Source organism: Mus caroli, chromosome 3 (genome assembly GCF_900094665.2).
Source record: "Mus caroli chromosome 3, CAROLI_EIJ_v1.1, whole genome shotgun sequence".
Classification (NCBI taxonomy): domain Eukaryota; kingdom Metazoa; phylum Chordata; class Mammalia; order Rodentia; family Muridae; genus Mus; species Mus caroli.
In genome coordinates this window covers 96,847,977-96,869,391 of record NC_034572.1, presented here as the reverse complement: position 1 = coordinate 96,869,391, position 21,415 = coordinate 96,847,977, and the positions used below count along the sequence as shown (strand labels likewise).

Here is a 21,415-nt window from a genome sequence, read left to right as displayed (position 1 = left end):
CATGCCAGTGGGGCCTTGAAAGCTGGGCTGTGGGGAGTACTAGTGGCTTGCCTCTGGGCCATAGAAACCACCTTCACCTATGACAAGAGAGCGAATACCCTTTGAATATTCGGAAAACTTATTTCAGAAGGGAGAACATGCTATCTTCTTTACTGATTATTATTGAGATTATTATCATCTTTCTCTGGGTCTCATTCTCACCCAGCTACATCGGTTAGATTCCTCAGAGGGAAACACTGGCTGTTGGTACAGGAGGACCACACTGGACCCAGGATTAACTCGAAAGGCTAAGCCTTAGGTAACCAAGTTTTTCTGGAGGAAGGAGAAACAATTTGGGTGAACAGTTGTTAGCTGAAACGCAACTATATGTAATTAGAACCCTAGGGGTGTTGCTTTTGAACCCACTGCACAACAACAGCATGAAAGGATTTCCAGTTTGTTTTTACTATACTGTTTGGGTAAATTGGTAGGTAACACATTTAAATAAAACCATGTGAACTTGTTAAGAAAATACACTAAGATTTTAAGATAACTCAAGCAGTGTAAGTACATAGAAAATTTAATTTAAAATAACTTAAAATGTTTGGGTCTGATCTCAAATTAGTTCAGGTAAACAGAAATAACTGTAAATGTATATACATGTACATGTGTATGCATACAAACATTTATCTCCATAGTTTCAAACAGGTACACGTGTATTAAATTACATATGTCTTTAGCCTTAAGAGATATGTATTTAAGATATGTATAAGTTCAGGACATAGGGGTTATATATCTCTATAGATATAGCTTTATCCATTCACATAAAGATATATATCCATCTTTATTCAAAGATGGAATTCTCTAATTTTACCCAGCACATTCTTTGGAAAGCTTCACCCTCAGAGAGGTGCACTAATCACACAGGACATGGGTTTCTAGACTTATTCTTCTGCATTAAAAAATTATTTTATTCTTCTGTCTATAGTTACTGTGGTTTTCCTTAAACTTATTCACTCACCCAGGGGATGAAACTCACTTCTGAGGAACGGGAAGTAACTCTGAGCTGGAGGAACCTGAGTACACACTTGAGCCTGGTCTCTGTCTTCAGGACGACAGATAAACTAAAGCTATAAGAAAGACTGATCGCTCTTTGTTTGCTTAAAAAGCTGGCATTTGTCAACCACTGGGGTATAAACATCACAGAGTGATTTTTTTTTTAAATACTCTTTTGCGTACATAGGTAAAGTAGTCATACACAGTTATACTTTTAACTCCCTCAGCTTTTTTCTCCAAAGCTAGTAGCAGTAGCAAGAATATCTGAAGAAGAGAGAGGTGGCGCTCTGTGGGTGAGACATCCCAGCAGTTGTGTGTCCTCAGCAAAACACTTTGTAAAAGTTTCCTGAAGCATGGCTCTTTGTTCTAGCACATACCAAAGTCTTAGGTTCTTAGCGGACACAGAAGCTAGCCTGACGGTTTCCAGAATTCCTCATGCCTTCACTTTATGTGGTCAAATATAATCCTAAGAATCCTTTATACGCTGATCCATTATGACAAATACATCAATTTCGACCCTGCTGTGGGTTTTCCCACTTGCTGCCAAAAGGCTGAGCAGTGCCTGGGTTTTCCCACTTAAAACCAATCACTCAGACTCCCAAAGAACCTGAGCATCTATTCATTCCCAGGGAGTTCGCCGAGAAAGAATTTAGTTGTGCTGCAGCTGCATGCACCAGAGTACTTTTGACCCATTGACTTGCCTTTGTCGTGTGCACACCTATTGAAGAAGGTGTTTATCTTGGTTTAGACAGGGTACTCATAACATAATATCTGAGTTATGGGGGGATTTATTTATTTAAAGAATAAAACTATGTTCTTAATCTCTGAAGAATTCTCTGCACAGATAAATAAGAAAGATGGAAAAATATTAGGAAAGTATGTAAACTCAAGTCATGAGGTATTCCAGAGGTACAGACAGTGCCAGCCAGAGTCCCCCACTGTCACGCTGCACGGTGCCTGCTTTCCTCTGTCACCACATCTGAAAAAACAGTAAGGAGGGTGAAGGAAAGGCCTTGTGGGAAGGCGAGGCCTTCACCAGTTCAAAGCAGAGTTGGCAGAGAAGAGGGAGAAAACAACGTTGACATGTCATCGTATAGCAGTGTTTCTCCCCCTTCAAAGTTGTTAGTTTTAGTCTTAAAAGCACTCACTTTTCTGGGGCACATGCTTGTCTGTCTGTGTGACTTCTCTTTCCAGAGAGAGGCTTTCTGTTTTTTCTGTTTTCTGTTTTTAAATGCTAAGAAAACATGACTTTTTTGAATTAGATTTTTCCATGCTATATTTACTTTTACAGATGTGTTTAGTTCTAAAACTGTGGTTTACTGGATTCTGGGGAGAATATATATGTATATATATATTTTTCAAGAAATCTTTACACTCAACTCAGACACAGTCAATCTATGGCCCTTCAATTCTTCTATCTTATTGCTTCCATTAACTAGAAATCCTGCATTCTCTTTATGTATCTAATTTTCATGGCTAAGATCTGAGAAATGGACCCATTATTACATTTCCTGAATAGCCGAGTTTTAAACATCTCTCATTGCTTTTTTTCCTGGTACTTAAATAGGTTATTCTTGCATACAAGAACTAGGGTTTCCCAGGAAACAGATATCAGTATGTGCAATGCATATACCAGAAACAGACATTCACTCAAGGGGCAAATCAGTAATGAGTCAGACTTACATACATGTGCAAATATACAGTTGACAGAAAATTATTTTAGCTTCTAATATCCTGAATATTAAAAATGAGCCAAGAGAGCTCTTGTGACAATTAGCACGAAAACTCTAGATTGCGATTTTCACGGTGAAGTATCATCAGATCACATCGCGTGAGTTCCGTATTGCACAGCAAAGCACCATGCTGAATATCATGCCAAAGATCTGCAACAGAAAGGACCGCTCATTAGCAACTTTCACATGTGGAGTCGATAAAAATCAGCACACTGTGGCGGCACTGCTTAGCTCAAGTTACTGACCAACAACACTGGCTGCAAATGACATTTTCATATGTTTCTTAAGGATGGCAACTAAGCAAGACGTCTGTGTCCGCCTTGCCGAGCTCCTATGTTATCCTTCTTAACAGACACGTCTGTTTTAAGAAAGGTCTCTGTTTCTGGCTTATGGTTCTTAGCAGTTATGAAAGACTGATACGTTTCTGGTTTTTGAATTTTATATTTAAGATGAATCTCAGCTCTATTTTACTCATTCAGAAAATAGTTCTTAATTTCTTATGTAAAAGTGCTTATGGTCTAAGTGTCAGAAAAGCTTTCATTCCTATAGCCATGGAGCCCTGTCAAACAGTTTCCCTTCATTCTTGGTCCATTCCTACACAAATGATATGTGGCTGTTTAACTCAATAGTTCTGCCGGGCAGTGGTGACACACGCCTTTAATCCCAGCACTTGGGAGATAGAGGCAGGCGGATTTCTGAGTTTGAGGCCAGCCTGGTCTACAGAGTGAGTTCCAGGACACCCAAGGCTACACAGAGAAACCCTGTCTCAAAAAACCAAAAACCAACCAACCAAACAAACCAAAACCAAAACAAAGCAAAAACAAAACAAAACAAAACAAAAACAAAAACAAAAAACAAAAACAAAAAACCGTCAGTAGTTCTAAAAGCAATTGAGCTATAATATTCCTGACTTCTGTCTCTTGGATAGTTCTTTGAGATGCCGAATACCTGGATGGAACCACTGTCCCTGTGGTTTGAAGAGAATACCAGAAGGTTCCCAGTCACCTCTACAAGCCCACAGCCAGAGGAGCCCTGTCTCTGATTCCTCAATAATGACTGGAAATGTGTGCTTTGAGAATTTGGTGCCATGCCTCTGGATCTCTCCTCAGTCCCGTCCTAAGAGAGATGAGGAGCTGAGGATGTTTAATGCATCAAGGCAGGAGTTATTCTAGGAGGGCAGAGGCAGATGGAGATACGGACTCAGGCAGCAAGGATGTCAGGGAGATACCCAGTGGGCCTTTGGGTAAGTGATTAAACTGCAGTCTCACCTTATGGAGCAAGAACTCTGGAGGAAACTCCTGGGGTACTGACTCAAGACAGACAAGCAAGAGCAGTTCTCCTTTTCCATGGCAACAGGTTCGGATACCCCCCCCCCCAACCCGGGTATAGTCTGAGGGGTTCCTTCTGAGAGACTCCTTCACTCTCAGATCGCTGAGGTCATGAGTCAGGGCTGGCTGCTTCCATGCTGTACAACTGTTAGTACAGTCTACTTGGTACATCCATTTTGTGGAATGTTTTCAAATTGCTGTGCTGACTAGTTTTATGTCATCTTGACACAAGCTAGGGTCATCTGAAAAGAAGGAGCCTCAATTGAGAAAATGGCCCCACAAGATATTGTTGTAGGTCATTTTTTTAATTAGTGGTTGATAGAGGAAGGCCCAGACTATTATGGGTAGTAGATATTATATCCCTGGGGTATATAAGAAAGCAGGCTGAGCAAGCCACGATAAGCCAGCCAGTAGGCAGCACCCCTCCATGGCTCTGCGTCAGCTCCAGACTTCAGCTCCAGGTTCCTACCCTGTTTGAGTTCTTCTCCTGATTTCCTTCAGTGATGAATAGTAATGTGGAAGTGTAAGCCAAATAAACCTTTTCCTTTCCAAGTAGCTTTGGCCATGGTGCTTTGTCACAGCTATAGTGACTCTGACTAAGACGCTGCTTCGGGCTCGTCACTGGAGAGCTGCAGAATTGCGCCGAGGTTAGCCCCAGAGCTTGTTGGGGAGGGTCTGTGAGATATCCCTGGATTTGGAGGGCCCAGCATAGTATTTCTAGCCATTGCCACACCCTGTGTTCTGGATATAAAGAATGGGAAAAGTCCTTGGGTATCCCCTAAGAACTACCAGTTGTAGATTTCTTCAAAATCCTTGTAGCCCTGCCTTTTAGACTATGAGATAATCCACACATAGACTAGTAAGTAAATTCTATCTTAACATTAGCTACCATTGCTCAAATTCAGGAATCATTTCTTCTCTAGGCTCTGGCTTCACTCTCACCTCTTTCTAACCCTTCCTCATCCATTCTGCACCACAGGTCCTTCAGGCCTAGAAGATGCCTTCGGTGGTTTGAATAGGTTTGGCCCTCACAGATTCATGTGTTTGAATGCTTGCCCATAAGAAGTGGCACTATTAGGAGGTGTGGCCTTGTTGGAGGAAGTGCATCACTATGTAGGCAGGTTTTGAGGTCTCAAATATGCTCAAGCTACACCCAATATGGTACCCAGTTTCCTGCTGTCTGCAGATCAAGACGTAGAACTCTCTCCTTCTCCAGCACCATGACTGCCTGCTTACTGCTGTGCTTCTGACCATGATGATAATGGACTAAGCCTCTGAAACTGTAAGCCAGCCCTAATTAAATGTTGTCCTTTATAAGAGTAACCATGGTCGTGGTGTCTCTTCACAGCAAGAGAACCCTAACGAACACAGTGCCTGATGTTCTGCCTCTCAGAAGAGCACAACAAACCTTCAATTATGTGGACCTGATGGCCTTCTTGCCATTCTCACCATACCTGTCCAGGGCTACCAATTCTTCCCATATGCATTTATTTTTATTTTTATATTTTTAAAAACAAGGTCTCATGCAGCAAGCCCAGGCATGTCTCAAACTTACTACATAGCAGGAGATGACCTTAAACTTCTGATCCTTTTGCCACCATCTCCTAAGTGGCTGGACCACAGGTGTGTACAGTACTGGGGACTGAGCCAAGGACTTTGTAAATGCCAGGAAAGCACTCTAACAGCAGGGCTTTGCCCCCCAGTCTCTCTCCTATACTCTCTTCTTTTGTGCTGTTAAAGGACTGAGCCACCAACGACTGATGCTAGAGCATGCTTCTCTCCTTTACAGGTGATAACTCCCTTTGCTTGAATTCCAGGTTTGCCCAGAATAAAAGTATAGAGAAAGATGGTACTTAATAAATGCAACACATTCAGATTTTATGCCAATTAATTTGTAACAATAGGTTATAGGCAGTATCCCACTTGACCTTCATAATAATCCTGTAAGGCTGGTATGTTTAAAATTTATATTCTACAACTATCGAAGCTTAAGGGAAATTAAGAAGCTCTCCTTCAACCCTAGGGCTTATAAGAAAGTAGTGGAGCCAGGAGGTGAATCCAGTTTGTGTGATACCAGTGCTTGCCCTATGCGGCCTGCCAGTGCTCAGATGAAGACTTGCTGTTCTGTTACTGTGAACTGAGATTACTCACCAAGGTTATGATGGCAGGGTTACATGGGAAGTTGTTTCAGTGACAAACTCAAGGTCATAATTGGGTGGATACTGGGATTTGTGTCATATTTTACATAGTTACTACTGATGTATGTCATTAACTTTGTTCTTAGGAGATGTATTGTGAACAAAAGTCTTTACCCATTATGAGAATTGTCATTTAAGATACAGCCATCTCCAACTGGAAGAGAAATACTATGTAAGGGTTTACTGCTTCTTAGAAGGTAAAAAAAAGAAGACATTCTAGAACTTTCTTACCGTGAGACCCGCAATCCCAATCCCAACAATTCCAATGAGCTGCAGTTTAGCACTGATTACGGTTTCAATTTTGTCGATGCAATTCTGTTTAGGAAAAAAAAAAAAAGCCATCCATAAAAACTGAATCCGTGACTCATCCCATGACCCAATCCTTCCCTTTGCTATCTGGGTCTGTAAGTTAATTCATGTAAGCTTCTGCTCATGTGCAAACCATCCCTCATGGGTAACGTCAGCCTGACAGCTGTAAAGCAGAAACACAGTGTTGGGCAAACGCAAGTCTCTCTTTTTGGGTAAGATTATCTATTTAGGCCAAAGGTCTCCTTCAGAGCTCTGAAATATGGTGCTACAAAACATTCTAGTCAACTCCCCCCACCCACCCCCTCAGCATTCCAAAACTTAAGCCTTTTCTTACTTTCAGCAAAGAAAGATAAAATGCGATATTCTCTAAATTATAACCTCCTCTTTGTCATTTACAATTTAAAAGGAATTTTATACACTTGATGTATTTGACTATGAAAGGTATGCATAACTTATTAAGAGACTAAAAGTCTGCATGGGGTCAAATTAAATTATGGAAAACCAATCCTTAGGAAAACCAGGTCTTGGGAGTCAGAATAGCATTTCCTCCAGTGTCAGCTGGGCTGTGGCTCCAACCTTTGACCCTTAGGAAATCTGTGAATCAGGGGTTGGAAGAACATTCATGGATTGGGGGGGGGGTGGGTAGGAAGGTGAGGTAAGCTGGGCAGGAGGCAGAGGGGACTGTCTGTAACCATTACTAGCTTCCCAGTGCCAAACACTTCCACTTGGAGACTTCCTACACAGAGGTACTCTCAGCCCAGACGCATCCTCAGGGGACACAAATCTTTAGCATCCTCTGACATCCACATACGTTAGTTAGCAAATGGTAACCACTATCATGCCTCCCCTTATATTTAGTGATTCTGCAGATCTCATCTAAGCCACTGGAGTGCGTTGGTGGGTGTGGAGCAGTAATATATAGCTACCTCTGCTCTCAGGGGCCTGGTGGTGAGGATGCAGACCCCCAGAGGAACAATAATGCATTCTGCTGAGAGCCTGGAACACTGCTGGAGATAGCAGTTCCTGGCATGCCAAAGAAAGCCCCACACTCCATCTGCAGCACTTCCAGCCTTTCCCCCTTCACCAGGACTCGGGACTGCCTTCCCTCTGTGCCAGGCTCTGTTGAAGGTAGTGAGAGAGTGTGAAAAGGTACAAGAATCCCTTTCCAACTTCCTCTCCTCAGAGCCAAAGCAGCGGTCTTCTCTGTGGAAGGTTAGTTCCTTCTCTGGCTCTGGGTCTCACTCACTCAGGAAGCCTGCCAGCCACCCTCTTCCCTTCCTTCCCATGCACTCAGCCTTGTTATCTCCATTAACGTTTCCAAGTGACACCAGGCTCACTAGCTCGCTCAGTGTTTTCAATCTAAAGCAAGCAAAGCAACCTGTCTCCTGCTGCTGCCCTGCCTCCAGCTCTGCCAGCAGCCTGTCTTTCCATTCACAGAAGGCTTCTTTTGTGAAAAACAAATTACAAAACATGTACTGGCTTTCCTTATTCACAAGGGAATACAGAGTCATTGAGATTTGGAAAATAGACATTAATAACATGAAAATAAGAAACATCTGTCCTCTGTTACGATCAAAACTAATATTGTTGATGATTCTTTGTGCATAAAAGGACCCCCACACTCGGTTCACGTTCATATTGATCTGTGTGCTCTCACACTTAACAGAAGAGACTAAAAATATGGTCTTAGATTAAATACTTCTGAAATTGGGATTTCTAGTGGCCATAAAACATATTCTATGAAAGGATCATAATTTAAGCAATATCCTACTGTTGCCTGTTAGGAAATCAGTATTTGGTTATTAATGTATATGTCTTGTAATAAATACCACTGCACAAAAATTTCTACCTGCATTTTCCTCCATTTTTTCCTTTGTGTGTGTGTTTGCCACAGGGGCTGCCAATCTTGTCTTTTGATACTCGGTCTCTCACGGAACTTGGGGTTCACCAATTAGGGTAGGATGGCTGACCATCGAGCCCCAGTGATCATTTGCCTTCACTTTCCCAGCACTGGAATCACAGGCAGTTCTACCACACCCAGATTTCTCTGTGGTACAAAGGATTAAACGCAGGTCCTCATGCTAGTGTGGTAAACAGTTTATCAACTGAGCTATCTCCCCAGCTCCTGCACACATTAAAAAATTCCCTTTCTTTAGAATAAATTCTGAGTTTCTAGATGAAAGAGCCTGAGTTCATTTAAGACTCTGGGTTCCATGACTGCACTAATCTTTAGGACCATTGTACCAGCTTTTATAAAATGCCCATTTCACATCATTCTCACCCATATTGTGTTATTAGTAAAAGGCCAATGTTAAACAATGGGGTCTTGTCATATAAAATTGTTTCATTTCAGATAGCTTCTAATTGCCCATGCTTTTCACGCGTTTAATAGTCATCTGCATTTCATATTTTGTGAACTCATTTTTCTTGTACTTGGCTGACACTCCACAATTACTGCTCAGGGTGGCAGATGCAGCTGAGCTGTCATCCGCACCATACTCCGTCTCTACTCCACAACCCTTTGGCTGGTGTCCCCTTCATGCCTCTCCTGGGCTCTTGGAGCACCACGCAAACTCTGTCCATACCCCCACTGTGCACTGTGTCAAGGCTAGTGTTTCCATCTCCCATTAGACAGTAGGTTCCTTGTTGGTGGGACCTTGACTCATTCATCTTTGTATCCACAGCGCCTGACAGGCAGAATCAGTAAACACTGAGCCAGTCTCCTCTGCAGCTCTTCCCTCGAGTCTGACTCCTCCTCCTCCTCTTCCTCCTCCTCCTCCTGCTCCTCCTCCTCCTCCTCCTCCCAGTGTTTCTGTTTGCCTGCTCCCCCTTTTGTCCAGTCTTAAAAGGCATTGTTTCTTAGACTTTTAGTCACTTTTTCTTTTCTTCAGAATCTCCTGAGTCAAATGCACATCTACAGCTCTAAGATCACATAAGTCATCGATACTCTTAATGTCTCTTAAGCCACACGCCGGATTTTCCAAACCACAACGTTGAAAACACTGAATTAGGAGCTAGAGAAAGGCCCCTGGTTAAGAGTAGCAGACCTGAGTCTGGTTCCCAGCACCCTTGTCAGGCAGTGCACAACTGCCCGTAGTTACAGTTTCAGGGTAATCTGATTTCTCTGGCCTCCTTAGGTAGCTACATCCATGGCACATCTACATCTTTCTTCTCCATATATGTGTAATTAAAACAGACCCTTTAAAACACTCAAAAAGCCCACATAGTGTTTCTTTTCCCTGTAACTGGTTATCTGTCCTCCAATCATTAATTCAGTGAACGACACGGTCTTCTGTGCAGGTTGAGAAGCCAGAACCCAGTGGTGGCTTCTCATGGTCTCTGATCTCCAATGCTGCCTTCTCTTCTCCACTCCGTCCAACTTTCTCAGTTAACATCATGTGGGTGGCAAGGAGTAGCGAAGTCTTTTCAAAGGGGTCACCTCAACTTCAGGATATTTATCATCCGTCAATCTTTCTCATTACTGTCACAGAAAACTCGATAAAATGAAAATCCATCCCCTTTCCATGGCTAACAGCACAAAGGCCAGACTTTTGGTTTCACAGGAGTATCTAAGGCCCTTAGCTACACCTCAGAATTGAAAGAGTCCCTCCTGGAGAGAGGATTTTTTTTCAAGGCAAACGCCATATTGCTTCTCATTCTGCTGAGAGCGATGGCTTTCTCAAACCTCCAGCTTGTCTTTCCCAGAAACGTTAGTTCCTCTGGGTTCCTGTTCTCCCACAGCATGACCTTCTCCCGGCTGCCTTCTTGACCTCCCTTTGTCAAGGACTCATATCCTTCCACACAAGCTTTCCTAATTCTGCTGTGTCTCCGTGTTTCCCTGGACAAACTTTTTGCATATTACCAGCCTATGAAGCCACTGAGGGAGGGACTCTCTTGTCCCTTTCACTTATAGAATCCCTGACAGAGTTAAATTTATCAGTGCTGTGCTGTCCCAGAAAGATGTGAAGAACACAGAACTCTTGTCCTGGTGAACTCAATTCATATACCTTCAGCACATGGCATAGTCACTGGCAAGTGACCCATCATTCCCAGAGTATGAGGAACCTGCCAAAGTTGCTGTTTATTTCATATGGCATGGGTAAGGCTCAGGGTCCACTGGGAAGTGGTGGGACCTCCTAGAATCCCTGGGAAGAAGGCCTGAGCCTCCCTGCCTCTACTAACATTAAAAAACCTCCTTCTAGTAGGGGCTGGAGAAGGGACCCTGGAACACACAGCTTACCTTGTGGCCTGGAAGCTCCTTTGGACACGTGGGCTGGACTTGCTCAGAGCTTTCTTTTCCACAGCACTGAAACTAGAGAGCAAGAAGAGGTTTTAGGACACAAGAGGCAGGAGTGCTGGCCCCAGGGCTCCGTGTCATTGCTGGCTGGCAGTGCCAAAGCCGCAGAGCAGCTCTGAGGCTCAAACTGCTATTTCTGGAGAGCAAAGGAAGAATCACAGGATTGTGCTAGCAACCCAGCAACACGACTTCTCCAAAGCTGCAACAGTTTTATGCTATGGAGTGACTTGGGGCAGGGTAGGGCAAGGAGCTAACTGATGGTGTCTACCATGAAGAGCTGGGAGGCAGGAGCAGGGTCTCCCATGCCAGCTCTATCATACTGAAGTCCAGAAACCTGCTGACGAACAAAAGCTTTATGAGTTTTGGGAAGGGCTCGTTAGCCAAGGACTATCTGAGATGAGAGGATGGAAGCCATGGGAAAGCCCAAGGCCAGAAGAGCAGGCATGACTGCTGGCTGGCAAATAGGCACCCTGCCTCAGGGCTGGCTGCTTAGGACAAAGGGATCTTTGTGCTGCTTGCCCTCTCTGGGGAACCTTCTTAGACACTCTTGTCATATAGAGCCAGGTACCTGGAAACATGTGGCCCAGAAGTTCAAAGTGACTTCTCCAAAATGCAGTGCTTAAGAAAACAGAACGACCTTGGTCTGGCTCATTTCCTCTATAAGCCTTTCTTGACTATATGTAGCTCTAAGCACAGTACTCTAGCACATTCCCATGAAACACTCTAAAAGGAAATATAGTTGTCTCCCAATGACCTCCATTTTATAGATGAGGAGTGAACTAAGAGATATCAGAGAGGTCTGACTAACTCACTCAGCGTCACAAAGCTGCTAAGAGACATCCTGGAGCTGAGGTTTCCTGGCTTGAAGATCACTGTGGTGGTTTGAATATGCTTGGCCCAGCAAGTGGCACTATTAGGAGGTGTGACCTTGTTGGAAGAAGTGTGTCACTGTGGGGGTGGGCTTTGAGACCCTCCTCCTGTCTGTCTAGAAGTCAGTCTTCTCCTGTTTGCCTTCGGAACAAGATGCAGAACTCTTAGCTCCTCCAGCACCATGTCTGCCTTGCTTTCTGCCATGATGATAATGGATTGAACCTCAGAACCTGTAAACCAGCCCAAATTAAATATTGTCCTTTATAAGAATTGACTTGGTCATGGTGTCTCTTCACAGCAATGGAAACCCTAACTAAGGCAGTCACCATGCTTGCTTCTGTCACACCACAATGTCACCTCTGAGAAGAATGGACCCACATTTGGGTGGCTTTCTCAGTGTCCTGTTCATGTTTTCTTGGTCTCTTTTGGGCACACGTGCTAACTTCTTGTGAATCTGTGGTAGGCCTCTTTCTAGCCAAAGGTCTACACAAAGCACAAACGATGGCTCTCAGAGTTAAAATCAAAGGCTGCTGTTTCCATTTATTTTATTTATTTTTATTTTAATGTAGGTGGTTAGAGAGCCTGGCTCATGCATAGTCGATAGAAAATGTGATGCCAAAGAAGCTACTCACTGCTGAGTGGAAGGTAATGAGAGTTCCATTTCCCCTTGCCCTGTCTTTAAGGTAGTCGCCGTAGGCCTCCTCATACATGCTCTGCACATGTCGTATAGCCTGGAAAAACACCAGGGCACGGTGAGTGGGAAGTTGCAGACATTTTCATTTTATAAAGAAACTCCCCTCCTCTGTGTCCTTTGGCAACGCTGATTACCCGCACACTCCTCTGTATTTTAAAAGGCCTCTGCACATAGAGAGCAAAACACAAATTCAAGAGGTCCTGAGATGCTTTTGAAAATGTCAGGATAAACTGACCAAGAATGTTTTATAACATTAGAGCCACCTTTTGGCATGGGGATTTGTAAACCTGGAGGGCTTCACTGTCAACTAGGCCCATGTAGGAGATCCTGGTGAGCCACATGAGGTGGACTCCATGACCACACGGTTCCCTGCCAACTCGCAGGCATGTGTCTACTATCAAGGAAGATATTCTGCATTTAGATGTCCCACACGGCTTAGTGGATGCTTTTTCCAGTGCAAAGACATAGGACCCCTAATCCACAGGCTTGAGCTCTATGTGGAGCTAACCTGAGACTTGTAACCTCTGGGCACAAGGAGCTGTGTTAGGAATGTCCCATAGAGTGCAGTCACTCAGTTTTCATGCTTAGCAGTTTTACACTTAGGCTCATACACCCAGTATAGATGGCGCATGAGTTCACTGGAAACATGACCCTCTCAAGGCACTGCCCCCTGACCTTCTTATCCCTCCAAAAGGTCTCACGCCCTGTGGGCTCTCCTCATGACCTCTTCTGGGTTCTGAGGACTGCTAGGTGCGTGCAGCAGGCCAGGATTTAGCTTCTCATAACAGGGCAGGCCCTGCCTAGGCCAAGGATGAGAAGGTGGGTTCTTTTTCCTTCTTCTTTGCCCCATTCTTTTGTCTGTAACCTAGTGCCTGCCTCATTTTGAACTAGGAACAATCTTAAACCAGAAATCCTAAACAAACAAACATAGACTAGTTTATACATGAACTAGAAACTGCTAATATACGTGATGAGCTCTGTACACTACCAGGTTCAAGGTTCTACTTACACAACTTGGGGGGTTATTTTGTTTCTTAACATTTTGGGGTGGGTATTCTATATCATTTGCCATAAGAAAGCTGCCTTAACAACCACAAAAACTTCTAGGTTTTACTTACTACATCCTTGCCTATAAATGCAAATACTCCAGTGGTTACTTCAGCAGCAAATATCACCAACAGACAGGTAAAAAACTGTGGAGAGAAAACACTAGTGTCATTAATTTAATACCCTTTCAATTTTATTTAGCCCATTTGCACCCTCAGCTCTGTGATAAAACAAACTCAGCTCTGTGGTACACAAGACAGCTTTTTCAGCTTTATTTAGAGAAAGAAAGAACATCTGGGAGAGGAAACAGCCATAGATGAGAAGCATCAGACAGACACGGAGAACCCAGAGACTGCTGGGAATGGGAAATGAGGGGGTCAGAACACCCTGCTTCAGGCCCCCTGTGAGAAGTCCAGAGCCATCTCTCTGATGCCCCTCACCTCCTTGAGTGTTTAGAGCACCATCCAAGCAGCAGGTAGCAGAGACTGCTTTTGTTGTTGCATTTTCAAACAGAAGCTGGGGGTTAAAATAAGGCACCAGAGGGATGTTTGGCTAAGTTATTGATCTTAACCAGAAATGCTTTCCTTGTAGATAACAGTTCTTTCCTGGCTGTGAGGATCTTTAAGCTGCCCCATCCACAGTGAAATATTATTTCTTAAGGAACAATCAATTCTGAAGCACTCTTCCCCAAATGTCTTTCCTCTGATGACCTCATTGTTTTCACATTTTCCATACGAGGCAGGAACAAAGATAATATTATTCTCATGCAGGAGATGGAGAAAACAGACACCAGAGAGGATCCAGTGCCAAGGCTTTACGTCCTAGAGGAGTTGGGTCTCCTGGCTCCTTCCAGGGAATTCTGCCAATCCACCCCGTGTCCACCCTGTAAACCCTACTTACTGATCCGAGCACACACTGTGACTCACGCATGGCTCCACAGCACCCGAAGAAACCCACAGTCATCATCAGGGCCCCAGCACCAACCAGCACATACAGCCCTGTGGATGAGAGGCCAGGGAGAGCATTCAGAGCCTGACTGAAGACAGGGAAACCAAGCCCAGTGCAGCAGCCCACACCAGCTAGGCTCTGGCTTTCATCTCCATAGAACACTCTGCTGCCACCTGTACTGGTGACACTTATTGTCTACACTTCATACATACCCGCTCACCCAGCAAAGTAATCCTATCTACTTTCATAACAGTAGACATATCAGGAGACTGAACCTGAAGGAAGCGAGGCAACCTGTCTGAGAACACAGTCAGTGAGGGGAAGAGGCCGCCTCTACCTGCTGCTCAGAGCTGTTGCAATGAATGGCTACCACCTGCCTCCTCAAGTCCAAACATTTCATCCTGGGCTGTGCACCTTTGTGCAGAAGAAGCACTACCACCCCCACAAGGCCAATGATACTGCATCCAGGGTAATCAGAAGCTGGCCTCACAGCTGGGACACAAGCCCCAAGCCTTTTCTTGAGCCTCAGAACCCGTTGTCCTCTGGACCTAAGGGCTGTCCCCACCACTGAAGGACTTGAACCCCAAGGGTGTGGGAGGCAAGAGTGGCTGCTGGGTAACAGGGGAAGGAGAGGAGGGGAGGGGACAGAGCCAGGATGTGGGTAAGGACAGGAGCATAGGACACACTATCATCAGTTTGGTGTGAATATTTTTCTCCTTCTGAGGGCAGTGCCACAGATATTGGACACACAGGAGGGCATGTTACAAAACAAAAATCAGAATCAACAACCCACGAGGGAGAACAATAAGGTAATAGACACCCACAATATCATCAGCAGTAACATGTTTGAACCAGGAGTTAACTGTCCTTGTGAGAACTTTAATACAATTGTTACGTTTGGGACAGGCTGGTCTTGTCAGGCGCTGTTACAGTCACCAAGGGCAGCTTTACTGGAGCAGCTCTCAAGATGGCTGTGAGGTACTGAACCACACTGTTACCCCCTTTTGTAGACAGAGGCACTGGGCCCCCGAGAATCAAGTTATTGTCCCAAGGTCACAAGTTGCTGCTCTCCCCAAGACGCTGTTTTGCCTCCTAAGCAACAGCAAGAGCCTTACTTTAGTGTTTGGAGCTCTCACTTCCTAAGTCAAGCCCCAGGAGGATTTTCCTCACAGAGGAATGATGGCAATCTGGGAGGCCCAGGCCAGGCCTCCTGATTTCCTTCTCCCATCCTGAGATAAGAGGTTAGCACAATGCTAGGGTTGGGCCTGGCACTTGGCTCATTGGGAGTAAGGCTAATGGTCTCTGTTTTTTTTTTTTTCCTTTTGCATTTTAGTCAGATGAGTCACCCAGAAACCATTTTTATTCACCCGGAAGTGGTGGTGGTGGGGCACTTGGGTCCCACCCCTGTGGGGAACCCCTGACTCTGGCCTTCAGGCACTTCCTGGGGGCTCCTCTGGGTTGCTCACAGCTGGTTTGTGGGCAGGTCTATCTGTGAACAGACCTAGATGGGGCTGCAAGCTATCAACACTGCTTCCTGCACCAGCCAGTCCAGCCAGCCCAGACCAAAAGGGCCTCAAGGTATCTGTGGGTTCCTAAGTGGGGAAGGGTTGGCTGTGCAGTCTGGAGGGACCCCACATTTCCTGCCGTTTCAGCTCCATCAATCCCTTTCTCTGAGAGGATCATTTAATGGGGAATGGATGTGATTACAAGAGAACTGATACCATTTAAATAAAACAGTGTAGTTGGCTCCACTGCCTGAACACCATCTTGTCCAATGTTGTCACTTTTCAAAGCTCTTTTGTTTCTATCATCTCCTTGGTTCCTCAAAGCAGCCTGGTTGGGTAAAGAGGACATCCCTGTGATTTTACAAGAGGTCAGAGGCAAGAGTCCTGATTCCCACCCTATACTCCTTACAGAGGTAGTTGAATAAGGAGTGTTAGTAGCAATAGAGGCAGCAGCAATAACAACATCCTATCTGTGCTTTTCCATAATGTCTCAAGGGAGAGCCATGTTAACACACTGACTTCTTGATTACAATGTCATTGCCTCCGGTCACTACTACTACAACTGCTGTTGGGTCCAGTGTGAAGAAAGAGTTGGGGTCACAGCCTATGGACCAGCTCCCTAAATTCTCATCTATTATATACTACACTCCAGGCAGCTGGTGACCATGCCTTGTTCTAGTGTGAATTGGACCTTTGTAGGTTCCTATAGTTTTCTGAAGACTGCAGGTCTACAAATCTTCAGGTGAGAACCTCCAGTCAGTATATATTTCTCCAGTGGTCAGTGAAATAAATTCAAAGTCCCGGAGTGACTGCCTCATCCCTCCAAGCATTGGTGCTTAGACACACATCCTGAGATCCCATTGCAATGAACTTGTATTAGGCTGTGCTCCCCAATGTCAGCCAAGTGGGATGTAGCCTCATATCCCAAGAAGGTCTGAGATAGGAAAGGGATGTTGTGAAAAGACAGGCTCCCAAGGTATAGGGGCCCGAGAACTTAGGTCAGAGGGTCTCCCTAGTGGGTACAGTACACTAGGTCTCTCTGGCAACAATCAGGAGATGTGCTCACTCGAACACTGCACAACACCCCAGTATGGACAAAACAACCCAAGCCTCTCAGCAGCTCCTGCTCCTGAGGCCTCTCCATAGCAAGCCTCTGTCTGCATGAAAGGATGCGCCCATCCTCTGGGTTCAAAATGAGACTCTCTGTGGAGCTGGAGAGAATCACAGGAAACTTCGACATGTAACGAATTCCCTGGGCCTGCCAAATCTGGCTGTCTGAGTCTACAGTGTAAGCCCTAAGGCTTCCAAGGATACCTTATTTAAAGTCTGGTTTTAAAAAGAGCTGCTGATGGATCAATTAGCTTATAACTACATTTTAATTCCAAAATGGCTTCCATAGAGTCCTCTCTCCCAAAGAGCACACAAGACAAACATGTGACCTACTTAATAAGTCTCTTATGTTTTCTAAGTCCCTATTTTTCTTGATTTGAATAAGGAGAGTCCTTTGAAATTGGGTTTTATCGTTTATGACTGGGCTTAGTGAAGCCAGTGAGATGCTACCAGCAGCAGCGTACCCAGGGATGCCTTCTTCCCTAATGAGTCCATCTCTCCTCCTCCTCAGAGTTCAGACCCTTCTAGAGGCATTGTTTCAGCTAACAAACGATCAGGAGGGTCTGTTCAAGGCTCATCAGCACAAACTCTTCTAAAATCCTTCTTGAGAGTGGATATATTGGCATGCTCGCCACTGCCAGGGATCTTGGCAGCAGATGGTCTTATGCAATCTGCTAATGACTGGTTTTTCATCTAAGTTTTTGAAGTGTGTGTGTGTGTGTGTGTGTGTATGTGTGTGTGTGTGTATGTGTGTGTGTGTGTGTGTGTGTGTGTGTGTGTGTGCAGAAGTTTCCCTTCCAGTTTCTCTTGGACGCACATAATTACAGCCATCATCACTCAGTCTCCATGGGGATTAGTTCCAGGACCCCTCACATACCAACCAGTGAATGCATGAGTCACTCATGAAATGCATCATATTTACACATAATTCACTTACAACCCCCTGCATCCTCTAAATCATCTCTGGGTTACTTACCATATCTAGCACAACACAAATGTTCTAGAGTTGTTGGGCTTATTACTTAGGGATTAATGGCATGAAAAGGTCTGTTCATGTTCAGAAGAGATGCATTAAAAAAAAATCTTTGATCTGGGGTTGCTTGAATTTGTAGATGCTGAACCAATGGATGTGAACCAATTCTATGGGTTGGCTGTATCTATGTGTTTAGAAGAATCTATATGAGTCTGAGCTCATGGGAAAGGGTTAGATGCTTTCTAAATAATAGCCGCAGGAGCTACCAGATAGCAGTTAGTATTCCAGGTGCGTTACGTCTCTCATTCCATCCACGTCACCGGTGGGAAGTACCACTTCCTGATGGCTTAGCCCTCTCCAGGTGATGCCTGTACTCTGCACTTGACACGGGTCAAGAACCTACTTGATGGAAGGTCCGTGTGATAGCTGGTCTAAGCCTACCCCAACTGCTCCTCTAGCATGCTGTCTTCCCTCATGAGATGGCTTTTCCTCAGCATCCCCTCGGTACTCGAGTACTGAGAGTTAGTATCTGTTCATAACTCACCTCTAGTTGAGTTGGCTCTGCACTTATGCAAGTTCACAGTCCACATCTAAAGAATCAGAGGTGCAGCTAATGAAAGTTGCAAAGCTGTAACAGGTAAACTGGAATCCAGCCAAAGTGTGAACCCCAAACCCCCAGGCTACATTTTCAGTAGAGACTCAACAGTGAATTTCTTAGCTAGAAATCTGCCATGTATAAATGGTAGAGGAGTTCCTGAGATTTCTAAAATTGCTGCTTCCTGGGTGTTTCCCATAAAAGAACAGGCTAGGGTCCAGAGCTCTGGGCTGCTGAGACTGGGTATGGTTAGGTCCTCTTTGTCCCTCAGGGATGTGATCTGCAATTCTGCAATAATTACCTATTCTGATTCTTGTAGAATGGCTTTGGAGAAACTGTCCAGACATGGTAGTCTCTGTTATCCAGCTAGCATGGTGTCAGGTATGAAGTTAAGAAAATATTACCAGAGTGAGTCAGAGTGTTTATAAAGGCAAGCCAGCCCCTGAATGGTTAGCAACGGAACACTTTCCTTCCACACAACCTCAGCCACAATCAAAGTCAGACTCCGGGACTCTGAATCAAAGAGGGAAAGGCAGATGTAGCCAGGCTGGGACTGCGGAGCCAATGTGGCTCCTGTTTGTGTGGGCACCCCCAGTGGAGAAACCTGCTCACATCCTCGGCTCACAGACATGAGCTCATGTGCTCCAGCTTCCCGAGGCAGAGAGGACCATTCCCCACTCTATGATCCTGGAAGACCCCGAGGCATTCACTCTTCCAAAACATGGGGAGGGGCCAGGACAGGCAATCAGAGGGCAGGTTGTTGGAATCAGGAAGAAGCAGGGGCTTTTTCTGAGAGTTCCCTGAGAGAAACTGGAACGGAGAAGGTCTAGGAAACTCCAAGTAACCCAGGTTCTCTCCCTGCCAGCTCCACTCTTGCCAGCCTCTTCCTTCCTCACCTAGGCAACCAAGGGACACAGAGACCCTGGGTCAGCTGCTAGGCCTTGGCCTTGACCCAGAGGGACACAAATGGAGGCAGCAGGCAGCAGTTGGTCTGATTCCCTCCTTCCATGTCCTCATTTCCCCGCACTCGTGTCTCCCTGCTTTGGCTAATGCCTACCACTCTGTCGCCTTGGACACTTGGTACAGAGCATTGAGACAGAGAGAAACTCCATTATCATGGAGGGAAAAAGAATGCGAAAAGGGAGAGCATCCTTGCAAACATGGGTCAATCCCCAAAAGCCTGCCTGCTGCCTACCCAGAGCTATGCTCTGTGTCTTTCTGGAGGCTTCCTCGCTCTAGGCTGAGTGGATGGCTCCCCCTCTCTTCTTCCCTTGCCTTCGATCCTCCTTGATTCCCAAGAAGCTGGGGCCACGGGCAGGTACCATTGCACTTGGCTGTGGCTTGGTGTCTTGAAGAACCACTTGAACATGCTAAGCCTGTTTAGGACATCTTTAACCGAAGGGCAATGGGTATGAGCCAATGACTCGGAAACACATTCTAAAGAAAAATACCCAGAACATTTAGGCTTAGTGGCCCACACCTGAGAGCCTAGTGCTTCAGAAGTGGAGGCAGGAGGATCAGGGGTTTAGCTATTAAGTTCCATTCCAGCCTGGTCTACATGAGACTCTGTTTCCCTCTCCAGGTCGGATGAGTGAGCTAAGGAGCCTCCCACCCAGTGGGAGGGAGGGTGGTCCTACAGGGCTGGAGAGGCAAGTGATCCAGGAGCAGCTCCATCTGTGTTGCTCGTTTGAGGTGTAAGTGAAGTTTCACAGGTACAGTTTTGGATTTAACCTAAAAATACCTTGTGATCTCTTAAGTCAGAAATGCTGAACAAACTTAGTCAAGCTAAAGTGTTCTGTTGGTATTTGACCACTGTGCCGAAAGTCAGGGCTGGGTGTTTACCAATGGCAGAGCTCCCTGCGGTGAGCAGGGGGGTCAGCTGCTCTACTCTAACATTCTGCCTTCGCTCTCTAAGCTAAGCCAAGTGGATGGACATGGCCTGAGACACAGAGACGCCTTTTCATGTTATGTTTGTGACATGTTTGTCAGGAATCTTTCTACGGTGACCATCCATAGAAACCTACTCCACCGGACTTGAATCTAATGGAAATTTAGTGAGCCACATGACTGAAAATCCAGGCTAGTACTCATCGAAGAGACTCCAGTGATACTGTCAGAATCCAGCCCGTGGCCATCTTGGCTCATCTTTCTTTCTGTCTCCTCCCTGCTATGATTAAATGGCTGCCAGAAGCTGTAGGCTTCTAACTCCAATAAAACATGCTTCTTTTATTTCTACAGACCTCCTTACACTTCCCAGCCTAATGCTAGTGCCAGGTGTCAAACTGCTTGCGTAGCCCGCAGCTTGTCGGCCCTAACACCCTTAAGCTAAGCAGACTGAGAATGGATGAGTTACCTAGCAGAGCAAAAACAGTAAAAGAGTCCACAAGCAGAGCCTGAATCCTTCTTCTTGGTGCTGTGGTGTGAGTGTGGGTGTACCCGCCTTGGTTCCTCGGCAACATCGCCCCTTGCTGTTAGCCCATGGCGAGTGATCGTCAACACAACATGGACACAGTCAGTGCTCTGAAGCTGGAGGGCAGGGTTTTTGTAGGAACAAAGCACCAGGCACAAGGCAACTAAGGACCAAGAATTAGAGATATAGCCTTTGCCGTCTCTTCTCTTAGGCATAAATATTCAATGCAAGTCTGGTCAATAGGCTGCAAGAGGAGACTTCCAGAAGAGGACTGGTGAAGTGGAATTTCCGTTTCCTCCTTTGGATTGTACTGAGGAAGACACAGTGCTAGAACCACCATAGGAGAGCAGAGCAGGGTTAAAG

General features: G+C 45.3%; 1 protein-coding gene across 1 annotated transcript in view; it reads right to left on the bottom strand.

The window, feature by feature from the left end:
- Positions 1-543: 543 nt before the first annotated feature.
- Tspan2 (tetraspanin 2) overlaps positions 544-21,415 on the bottom strand; it is a 36,410-nt gene continuing 15,538 nt past the window's right edge. The window contains exons 3-8 of the mRNA XM_021157964.1: positions 14,412-14,509; positions 13,583-13,657; positions 12,403-12,501; positions 10,844-10,915; positions 6,526-6,609; positions 544-2,918 (exon numbers count right to left, since the gene is read on the bottom strand). Coding sequence (XP_021013623.1) covers positions 2,853-2,918; positions 6,526-6,609; positions 10,844-10,915; positions 12,403-12,501; positions 13,583-13,657; positions 14,412-14,509 — 494 coding nt within the window. The 3' untranslated portion in view covers positions 544-2,852. The remainder of the gene's footprint in view (positions 2,919-6,525; positions 6,610-10,843; positions 10,916-12,402; positions 12,502-13,582; positions 13,658-14,411; positions 14,510-21,415) is intronic.